General features: G+C 33.9%; 1 protein-coding gene across 1 annotated transcript; it reads left to right on the forward strand.

Moving 5' to 3' along the window:
* The first annotated feature begins 1,628 nt into the window (after positions 1-1,628).
* On the forward strand, positions 1,629-11,762 carry LOC134720806 (uncharacterized). The gene is made up of 5 exons (XM_063583321.1): positions 1,629-2,353; positions 4,106-7,198; positions 7,978-8,113; positions 9,012-9,113; positions 10,217-11,762. The coding sequence occupies exons 2-5, from the start codon at positions 4,684-4,686 to the stop codon at positions 10,806-10,808; spliced, it is 3,345 nt and encodes a 1,114-aa protein (XP_063439391.1). The 5' UTR covers positions 1,629-2,353; positions 4,106-4,683; the 3' UTR covers positions 10,809-11,762.
* The last annotated feature ends 373 nt before the right edge of the window (positions 11,763-12,135 follow it).

Here is a 12,135-nt window from a genome sequence, read left to right on the forward strand (position 1 = left end):
AGGGGCGAAAGTTACCAACCCAGAGTAAAGGAGAGGTTCCAACTTTATTCTCCCATTTAAATGCATTGATCATTTAAAAAAGAGGGTTCCAACCCCCGGGACCCACTACCCTCATGGATCCGCCACTAGACTCCCCATTGTAGATCAAATGTTTTTAGTACGATAAATGTTTGTTTACATATGATATAATCCTGGAGGGTCAATGGACGATTGTTGATGGTAGGCACTATATATTTTTTTACTTTAACGATTTGTATGAAAATTCAACTATGTATTCGATCTGCACTAATGAAGTAATATATTGTTTAAATAATATCGGATGCAAACATTTCTCAGTGAAAAATAGAGCTGCCATGTTGGATGACAACAACTCACTCAACTGCAGTACCAAAAATTGCTACATAACGATACAGACCAATCTACTCAAGAAATTTATGTGCTACAGTACATAATCAACATGATTTAGATCAAAAGAAACAAGTTTAAAAAGATCAGGTAAAGAAATATCACCCCAAAGAATATAAATCACTAGAGTAAAAATTAAAGTAAAAAGAAGAGCAACTCAAGATAAAGGAAACCATACTTAATAGAAAAAGATGAACAACTGAAAATAAAAGAAGACCTACTTAATGACAACTCAAATGAGAAAACAAGAATTTTTGATAGACTATTCAAAGCCGAAAGTAGAAACCTAGAACTAGAACAATCTCCCAAAAACTCTTAAGCAAAGTTTAGACAGTTCAGTAAATAACCAAGCCCACAATGATGTCAAGACAATATACAACAATATACATAAACAGACATTTGAAGAGCTTTTCAAAGGTATACATGAAAGAGTTACTGAGTATGTCATGAAGAAGAAAAAAATGACCGAGAGCTTAGCAGACTACAATTTTTGGGAATAAATAGTCACCAGCAATGCAAGAGCAACATATGACGATAGAGTTCCAACACGTTTAATTCAACACAATGTTAACTACGCAAATCCACATTCTCAAAATTACCCGTATTATACCAACTATTCCAGAGATAACATTATTCCATTTACCAATTTTAATGAAACATCACATTATCAGTGGGGTAATGGTGTGACTTACAACAACGTTCCTGTCGATAGTCGTGATCCTTATTATCCACATTATCACAATTGTTATATTTTTTAAGACAATAGTTATATGGGGACTTCCCGGAAACAAGAACTTCAGATAATAATATACACGATAACTGGTGGGGCAATGTTGGGACCTACCACAAAGTCCCCCCCTGAAACCGTTCATCATTCTTATAACCAGCATTCTACGGAACATCAAATTTGTTTTTCAAATTTGATTTTACTTACTCCGACTCAACAATCTAAAAATTCTTAATAAACTCATCATAGATACCAGGACTAAATTTTATGTATACGCCAGACGCGCGTTTTGTCTACAAAAGACTCGCGCTCGAATCCAAAAAAGTTTTAAAAAAAAAGCCAAATAAAGTTCGAAGTTGAAGAGCATTGAGATCCAAAATTTCTAAAAGTGTTGCCAAATACAGCTAAGGCTATGCCTGAGGTTAAAAAAGCCTTAGTATTTCAAAATAAATAAAAAAATTGTAAACAGTAAATTTATAAATATAACATGATCAATGCACGGGGGGGTCTCTTCCTATATAAAGGTATATACATATGTGCCGCTGGAATGGGTCCCTTTTTTGATCCGTCAAATATATCAATGGGGTGCAATTTTACCGAGGAATTATATCAATAGGTAGTAATTGACCGATTGTGATATATCAATGGGTCATAAATTTCAGTTTGTTGTGCAACGATCTTCACTGAATTTCCCAAACTCTTTGTCATTAAAATTTCCACATCTGCTGAAACTTATTTACACAAGTTTTGATATTGATTAAATTTAATTACACTGTCACAATTAATAATCTTCAGTAAATTACCCAGAAGATATCGAACCTTTTGCACTAGTTGCGTCACACATCGATTTATTTGCACTTAATTTGTTGCGTCTATTCTCATTGACATTGTGTGTCTTGCTTAATCACTTTTAATTTGTTGAAAGAATTTGTCATTATTTGATTGCCAAAATGAAAGACATACGAAGCATTGACAGAGGGAAATGTTTAAATTGTCATGAATGTGAGGAATTTACTGGAACTGTAAGATGTGATTATTGTGACTGTGTAGCTGCAAAACACATTCGAAAACAAGAGGAGGAAGCTATAACGGAAGATGAATCAAACAAACATTTCAAATTGGACACTTTGGAACATAGTGGTCATAGTGATGTAGGATTAACATCACTGACGAGTGGGATCGAGAATTTAGAAGAAAACTGCGTAGAAGAAGTTTCAAATGGTATGTGCAAACTTAATTTCAACCAAGTGTTGTATTTTTATTTGTTCGTCCATAATAAACAACGTTTCACGTTTAGGGGACGACCTTTTGATATTCTGGATGGGGGGGGGGGGCAGGAGTTTCGGATGAGTTATTTGTTTTCACTTTATGCCAATCCATGTTATTTATTTTTCGCCGCGTAACCTGTTTATTTTCAGCTTTTGCCAGGACAAGTTATTTATTTTCAAAACCTGTTATTAATTTTCAAAATCCTGCCTGATGAGTTATTTATTTTCACTTTATGCTTAACCAGTTTATTTATTTTTTTCACGGCTTCGCTGCTCAACTATTTATTTTCAGCTTTTGCCAGGACAGGTTATTTATTTTCAAAATCCTCCTCCCCCCTCCCCCCCCCCCCCCAGAATATCAAATGGTCGTCCCCTAACTTAATAACTTAACGAAAATACATGGCCATTGTCTGTATGTCAGACTGTTTTACACCAAGGGTGTATACTCTCAGTGAATTCTCACAGAAAAATTATTCATTTTGTCCAATATCTGTATAAAACATGTGGCTAAATAAACAATAAAAAATTAACCATTTCTTCATCTTATTGTATTTATTTTTTATTAAAATCAGTCATGTAGTAACTTGATAAAAAAATATCGAATTTAGTAAAAATGATAGACACAAAGTGGATAGCCAATATCTGTAATATACTTGATTACTTCCCTTTGCGTTGATTATTTGTTTCAGATTGTTTATTTATTCCTTGGCAATATATCAATTACAATTTAAATATTTCCATTAAATATGATGTTTTGTAAAGAAAAGACTTTTGAACTCATTTATTTATGTGATATTTGGTTAAATTTTGCAAGATTGATGAAATGTGAAACCATTTAAAAAAAAAACTATGTTTACATAATTTAAACATTAACTGACCCTTTCAAAGTCTGAGCCGACCGTGCGAGGGCTGTATAGCCAGTCAATGTCGTTAAAAACTTCCATTTGTTTTTAAAGTCTGACAATTGAATCATAATCTGATGGAGGCTGTCAATATAAAGATTAAAATCAGAATCTTATTATATATCAAAAATATACAATTTCTTAATTTCATTTTAATAAAAAGAATGAAGTCATTTAAAATGATATAACCAATTGTTTTCAACCAATTGTTCAAAATTGATGGTGGTGGTCTTTCCCCATTGGTTAGTTGGTTGGTTATTTTGCAACAATCATTATTTTTATTGATTGATCGGCAATCTGTCACACAGATAAATGGAGCCCGTATTACAGTGTACTTGATAAATAAATTTCTAGCCATGATTAAATGATTACTCTGAATCATGATTTGATTGATTAGATCTTTATGAAGATCGATTGATTGGTAATACATGGTAAAACTCGATCGATTGACTGGCAATCTGTAAAACGGCAATGTGGCCCGTATTACACAATGTACTCGGTTGATTGATGCCTGATCATGCATGGTTGATTACATTGTTATTTTGAATCATGATTTGATTGATAAGATCTTCGTGAAGATCGATTGATTGGTAATATATGGTAAAACTCGAGCGAGCGACTCCGTCCGTCAGTCCGTCCCATGAACTTTGTATATATGAAGTGTGATTATAATAAAGACACCGACCTACTGTCTGCCGATACTTCCAATTAAATCAAGAGAGGAAGTATTCTTAGCACGACACAGCGTGCATTATTGTTACTATTTAAGTGTTTATAAATAATGCATTTTATTTCTTTTGCAGTTAATGATAGCATTTTCCATGATGGGATTTCAAGATTGGAGAGTCTTATTAGTGAACTAGAGAAAGAAGAAAATGAAAAATTCAATGTAAGCTGTAAATTTAAAGTTGTTGAGGAAGATGGAAAATCTATGTTTTCTTGCTCTCTTTGCAACAAAAATTACAAGTTGGGAGATTTTGGAAAGAAAATCCAAAATGTTAAATTTCATGCCAGTTCAAGGGGACATTTGGCAAATGTTTATGCAGTTGGGATGAACGAGGAAATTGATTCAACCATCAAAACTATGTTTGATGCCATTGAAATGGAACTTGGCAAAGGAATTTTTCTTCTTAATCGAAAGAATGCACATTGTCGCTGCTGCAAAATTGACATAAACTTGGGATGCAGAGGAAATCCTGTCCAGAGAGCCAGGGAACATGCAAACAGCAGAGACCATAAGGAACGACAGGCTAAGTTTCAGACTAACAAAACTAGAGACATTGCAAGCTTTTTCATTAAAGGTAACTTGAATGAAGAGAAAACCAGTTGACTAGATGTGACAAAGTGTCAAGGATATTATTTAAATAATACAACATATATCATGGCATCAGGAGAGGAACAGTCTTTCAATGTTAAATTATTAATCAATGACGTTAAAGTAGGAGAAGACGACAGCAAAACAAGCTGGTATCCTTTGCCGTTTGTAACTGTTAATTTAAAGAAACATACAACAGAATTTAAAGGAACATTTAAGCATGTTAAATGTACTGGTTATGTGATGAAAGAAGGAAACATATGTGAGCTGTGCAAAGGTATACCTACTTTGCCATCCTTCAAAAAGAGGTTACTCTTACGTACTCTCAACGTAAATGATGGGAACAGGGACTTAACAAAGGTTCGTTTTGATTACATGACTAAAACAGAACAACTTAATTTACTTCAAAAGAAATCTGAAGAACTTAAAAAGTGTCGTTCAGATGCATTTTTTCTTAAAAGCAAACACATTCGATTAAAATTACGTACAAGAACACTTAGAGAGAAATTGACAGAATTTAGTTCAAGAGGTGACATTAAGGCAATTTGCCATAAGCTAGTAAAAGCTGAGGAAAAGGGAATTTTAGACAACAAAAATGTTTTCCTTGAAACAATTGAATCGATTGCCAACAATTTCCATGTGCAAGGACCGCACGGGAAACGATATAAGTCTAGTACACGAAAATTTTTCGAAGCACTGTTAATCATGGGAGGTCCGAAACTGGCAAACTTTGTTGCAATTAACTTGGAAGGGCCAAATCTGAATACCATGTATCGATGGCGGAAATTGCACACTTTCGAAATGGCTCCTGGAATACAAGAAAAAAACTTTGTTTACTATTCAAAACTAGTAAAGGGTATTATGGAAATTTACAAAATACCACGAACTCCTGTTTTAGCGGCAGAAGATGAGACAGCTATTGTTGGTACTGTTATGTATCACCAAGATAGAGATGAACTTTTGGGGTTTTGTGGACCTAAAGACAACCACAAATGCATGGAGAATAATCACATAAAAGTTGGCAACGACCGTGATGCTTATGACCGTTTGGTAAATGCATTTGACAAGAACATTATTGGTAAATATGCAAGAGTTATATTACTTAATCCTTTGCATGAAAAGATTCCACATTTAGTAGCATTACTTATGCCAACATGCAACCGATTCACTCATCATACTGTATACCATCAGTGGCAAAAGGTACAAAATTTGTATGAGCTACATCTGGAACATGAATTAGGACCGCTTATAGGTAATAGTTCTGATGGTGACAGCAGGCGAAGAAAACTGCATTTACAACTCATGACATGTACCGCAGGAGACAGATTCAGACCTATTGGAAGACATCTTGGTTTTATATTTTCAGCTAGGAAAGAAGTGGTTGAAAATGGTTATGTAATAAGAGAAATTGGAGATCAAGACGTAATACATAACCATAAGAAAATCATAAATCACCTTGATCATACATCAAGAATGCTACATATTGGACCAGATTTGCTTGTACATATGAACCAAATCGAGCTGGTTATGAGATCATTCCCTGTTTTAGTGCACGGGTTGACACGAGATCATGTACGGAGAGATCGTGATCGTCAAAACTGGAAAGTAGCACAGGAGTTATCATTTCAGAGGGTGCAAGATTGTCTCAATGATCTAATTAATGGAAGTGACGACCGTGCTCCTATTCCTTCAGTCAAAGGAACTAAGGCCTTTCTTTATGTGGTACATCAGTATGTTGACATTTTTTTCAGTCCGAAAGCTTCGCTTGCTGAACGTATCTCTCTCGCAGGATTTGTCACACATTTTCTAGGAATTTGGCGGAATTATGTTTACCTTAATCAAGCACTTACTCTGACCTCCAATTTTTTGTCCCGAGAAACATATTGCGACATATTAATTTCAGTTCACTTTGCAGTAATGCTTATTTGCTTCTACAGAGATAATTTTCCAAACAGCCAATGCTTACTCCATCTAACAGGGTCAGATTGTTGCGAAGACTTCTTTTCAAAGAATGGCCAGTTTGTAGGCAACCATCATGTGTATCCATATGGTCAAATGTATCGCAATGTAAGCCATATGATCCGACTAAGTCAGATTGAAGCTGATGATAATGCCCCAAAGTTTGCCAAAGCCCACATTAAGCAGGAGAATGTATGGAAAAGTCAGTATCCTGGAGGAGTAACATGTTCCTTGAGAGACTACCCTGCTTTAGGCGAAGAAATTTCTGCATGGAAAATTGGAATACGTCGTGCCCGAGATCTTGCAAAGGAACTTGAAATAATTCCACGTGACCTCAACATAGATTTAGGGTTTGATGATGACGACGGGGATGATGATGATGGGGATGATGACGACGATACTGATGACAATTATGGATGGTTTTATAAACCCTTTGATAATTGTAACCATGATAAACTGTTTAAAAATCTATCAGGGGATACATGTAACAACAACAATCACGATTCTGATGAATATTGCGATGACGACGATTTGGATCCATGTATTGCTACGGATGAAACTCAGGAAATACATGATAGTAGTGATGATAGTCAAGATGAGAACTCTACATATACGCCAATGAGTAAGTACATTATGTTCAAAACACACTTGTGTCAAAACAGTCTATTGACTTAAGGCACCTGAAAACACGTGTGCCTGAAAGTATATATGACAGACTATGGTCATAATTCTTTTAAAAGTATTCTTCAGGTTCTAAATTGTAAGATCGAACTATTTTTAGACAAATTTTGCGATCAATATGTCATCATACATGAAACAATTTTTAGTCACTTGTTTCCAATAACAATAATTTATAGTTCTACATGTTCTTTAAACAATAATTTGTTCTGTGGAATTAATTATGCATAGGTGTTAAAATGATTTCTTGCCTTTTGACAAAAAGAACAAATACAAGTTGATAAACATATAAAAATATATTATTAATATAAACATTTTTTGAAATCCCTAGTCAAGAGATTTGTCAACACGACCTCAGTTCAATTGAATGTTTAAAAAAAAACAGACTATTATAGCATAGGTTTAAATTGCACAAGTTTATTCATTACATAATGTGAATACAAAATGTAGATGTCTTAGAAATTCACGAAAATGGAAATGTCTAAGAAGTTTATCTAAGAAGAAAATAACGTGACATGGAACAACACCTTAATATCATTGTTGATTGTCATTTTTTAAATATTATTCGATATTCTATTTTTTTGATTGGATACTTGTTAAAACAATAAAAGCAAACACAACTACAAATGTATTGTTTTATCCAAAAATCAAAGCTTCTTAATAAAAAAACAGAGATGATTTTTTTTACTTGTATCTAATGTAACCTTTATCAATATATTTCAGACATTTTTGAACCAACAAGTTCAGAATTCATGGAAATGCATGAACGTATAGATGTAGCAATCAACAATTTTGAAGAACACTCTGACCAGAATAGCGTTAATATTGATGACAGCATACCGAGCTCTTTACAGAAACGGTAATTTAATATAGTTAATATATATATATTCAGGAATTCTAAGGCGATAGTGATTTACCGTGTCATGGGACATGCATTTTCTCTCTCTCATAAAAGCTGTACACATGTAATGTGCGCATTATTTATCTATGTCACAGTTGTTCTTTGTGGTGAATGTTACTGATATGTCTGTTTTTTAGTCTACAGTGGTGTGATGTATGTGTTATTTTTTACACTTGCCATACATGCGGGAGGTTTGACTGGCCATAAAACCAGGTTAAATCGACCATTATTTTCCGGAATAATGTCCTGTGCCAAGTCATGAATTGGCAACTGTAAATCAGACAGTCCGTTTCTGTGTTTTGGTGTTAGGCTTTGTGTAATTATGTGTTTGCTGTTTTCTTGTGGTTGGTTGTTTCCCTCGGTTTTGGTGTGTTTCACGGATTGTTCACTTTTTATGGTATTATGACTTTGTGAACAGCGGTATACTACTGTTGTTTATATTTATTTATGTTTGAGTACGCTGAATTAATTAAGAAGAAAGATAACCATTATTGTAACAAACACTGAGGAAATAAGACATTAAAAGAAGTTACATGAGGCTCGCACAACGTTATCAAAGGACTCAGAATCAACCAATCAAATTATTGCCAGGTGTGATTCTGTCACCAGCTATGCTTGAATCACCCCCATCAGTACCCGAAAATGTGTGTTGCTAGCCAGTGCTATACGCACAAAAAACAAACCTAATATAAAGTAAAAACATCTTTATATTATATAAATGTTATAGTTAAGCATGGGAAGTATGATAAGATTCTTCACATACTTTTACTGAATACAACCATTACAACTATTAATGAAAGATGTACAAAAGATCACTTAATTCAATGGAATTTCAGAGACAATTAATATTTTTTAGACAAAGAATAGACGCAACACTTCTGGTTCCAGAACATGGCATCCAACATAAGTCAACTCTTGTAAAACTTCTAAATGAAGACCCAAATTTATCAAAAGACAGGTATGCAGTTAATTCTTACAGATACATTAATTTTTGTCAGATATCTTTCATGCCCTTAAATATAAGCCATACAAAAAGGCAGTGGCTATTTATCAAAATATCTAATTATAGCAGGCAAAATAGCATATTTCTAAAGCAATATTCCTTTTAAGAAAAATCAAAACAAAACCAATGCAGATTGTCTTAGAATTTAAAAAATAATTTTACAAATTCACTCATATACTATGTATAAGTCGTTATACACAAAGAACTGACAAAGCGGGAAAATAAGAAATTTTAATCATAGCCGGCAAAATAGCACGATACCGGGAAAAATGTCAGCTGCCTACAAAAAGATTGATGAGGGGTCCTTGCAGTGGGTCATTGATGCATACACCTTTTAAAAAAAACCAATGGAATAATCGATTTGTTTTTAAAATACATACGGAAATGAGTTACAAATTTATAATCACATTTTCCTGTGGTCGCAATGTAAAACATATGAATAAAGGCGGGTAGAGAGCAAGGAGGTGAACTGTGGTTTATTTTAATCAATAGTTCATAGTAAAGCGATGCTTGGGGCTGTCTTGATTTGATTTGTGAGAATCATGACAACCGAAACATTGAAGGTCATGCTCTGACCTATAATTGCATACATTAAATAACTTGGGTCTTGGACGGAGAGGTGTCTCATTTGGTCATTGGCAACATAGCATATCTAATGTTTTGGCCTTTTTTTACTTTAAGGGTCCCTATACTTTAGAAATAAGGAGCATTCGTGGTTATGGTTAGGTTAGGGGATGTTTTAGGTTAGGGTTAGGGCTAGTGTTAGGTTTAAGTATGGGTTAGGGCAAGGTTTGAGGTTAAGAATAGTTTTGTAGAATTCTTTATGGGTTGGGATCCCTAAAGTAAAAGAAGGCCAATGTTTTTTATGTATAAACCCAGTGTATTAACCCTCTTTCATGGCATCATGCGCATGAATTCCTACATGCATAGGAAAACTATTTTTTTTTAAATATTTATGAAATATTTAATTTAGGCAAATTTTAAGTGCATTTGAAACTTAAAAAAAGCCTCCAAAAATGGATTGAATTTCGAAAATTGACGATTTATATTTGTTACAGGTTAGTGCGTGTACGACAGGCTGCCTTACCAAATATGGCCAAATCGGCACAATTAGGAACAGACAACGGCATTAATCTTTTTGAGGACTTCGCCTATGCGGATAGGAAAGCAAAGACTTTTCAAATTGGACGCATCCAAAGGATGCAAAGAACAATTGTAGCTAAAAACAAAAGGCAGTTGGACTATAAAGATACGGTTTCTTTTTCGGCAGACTTTTTAAACGACTTACAAATTACATTTTCAAAGTACGAGAGGATAAGTGAAGACACGTACAAGATTAACATATTTGAAATAGTCTCAATAACAGCCTCTGATATCATATGCCATGTCAATTTAACATTTCAATCTGGTGTATTAATTCTTTCTGCAGAAGAATTATCTGTTATTGAGCAATCAGTCGAAAAGTTAATGAACACAAACCATGGTAAAACAAAAGAAGGTAGAGCTACAGGACAGAAGAGATCAGTTTCACATCAACATGCATTTGAGGACTTTGACGGGAGATTTGCTGAAGTTGTTATCCCGACACATTCTGAATCGGACAATCGCCGAAGTTCAAGGATACGGAAGCAAATCCACTACATTACATAGGTGCAAAACCACCAAAGAGTTTTCTATTACTTATAAATAAGAAGATGTGGTATGAGTGTCAATGAGACAACTCTCCATGCAAGTCACAATGTATGAAAAGTTAACAGTTATAGGTCAAAGTACGGCCTTCAACACGGAACGTCTATTACTGTTTGTTAAATTAAATTTTTCAAAAAATTGTGCAGAATTTGCTTAACTTTTCAACTGATTGCTCAATAACAGATAGTTCTCCTGCAGAAAGAATTAATACACCAGATTGAAATCTGCATTGGATTTGCAGTTGTTTTTAGATAAATAAATAAATGTTTTTCCTTAATAAAATAAGTACTGTGCAGCCTTAATAAAATAAGTACTGTGCAGCAAAAATTTCTTACTAGATTTTATTCCATGAAACAAATGTATATGAAAATAAGCTTTGCCAGATATCATTATGCAATTTTTCTAATTTCATTTTTATGTTTACAAGCATGTTTGTTTATGGCATCTGTTGTTGCATTAATATATTTACAGAAAAATTTAAATAAAAATGCTGCTATTAGAAATATTAATTATAAATACTTGCCTCACCATAGAGCAAAAAAAATGCATAAAATACAGGTTTATTTCCTCAAAACTGCGTGTTTTTGGCTCATAATTATAACCAGCTGTGAAGTCATATTGTTTGTGCTATTGCACCTTGAAAACAGTGTTTTTACTTGTTATTGTTTGAAAAGTTTAATGTTTCATATAAATTAAAGTGTATTGTATAATTGAAAAGTGTTTTTGATGTATAATAAGATTGTATATGCATATAGGTACTATTTGAGCTGATAAATATATGAATGGGTTATGATTTCGCTGTGAAATATATGTATGGGTAGGGATTTCACAATTATTCAATATATGAATGGGGGGTGTTTTTAAAATCCCAGCTGCACACCTGTACCCAAAATCCCATGTTGAGACCCCCCCGTGGATCAATGATAATTCATGTCAGCACAAAAAGTGCTGACTACTGGGCTTGTGATAACCTTGGGGAAATAAATCTCCACCAGCAGTGGCATCGACCCAGTGGTTGTAAATGAACTCATCATAGATACCAGGACTAAATTTAGTATATACGCCAGACGCGCGTTTCGTCTACAAATGACTCATCAGTGACGCTTGAATCCAAAAAAGTTAAAAAGGCCAAATAAAGTACGAAGTTGAAGAGCATTGAGGACCACAATTCCTAAAGGTGTTGCCAAATACAGCTAAGGTAATCTATGCCTGTGGTAGAAAAGCCTTAGTTTTTCAAAAATATCAAAAATAAACAGTTAGTTTATAAATATAACCATATCAATGACAA

Source organism: Mytilus trossulus, chromosome 6, assembly GCF_036588685.1.
Source record: "Mytilus trossulus isolate FHL-02 chromosome 6, PNRI_Mtr1.1.1.hap1, whole genome shotgun sequence".
NCBI lineage: Eukaryota > Metazoa > Mollusca > Bivalvia > Mytilida > Mytilidae > Mytilus > Mytilus trossulus.

What these genes read in the sequence shown, in the direction of transcription:
- LOC134720806 (XM_063583321.1), top strand. Translation starts at nt 4,684, where the DNA reads ATGGCATCAGGAGAGGAACAGTCTTTCAATGTTAAATTATTAATCAAT. An exon ending in CCGAGCTCTTTACAGAAACG is followed by an intron (nt 8,114 to 9,011) that starts GTAATTTAATAT and finishes AATATTTTTTAG; the next exon opens with ACAAAGAATAGACGCAACAC. An exon ending in CCAAATTTATCAAAAGACAG is followed by an intron (nt 9,114 to 10,216) that starts GTATGCAGTTAA and finishes TATTTGTTACAG; the next exon opens with GTTAGTGCGTGTACGACAGG.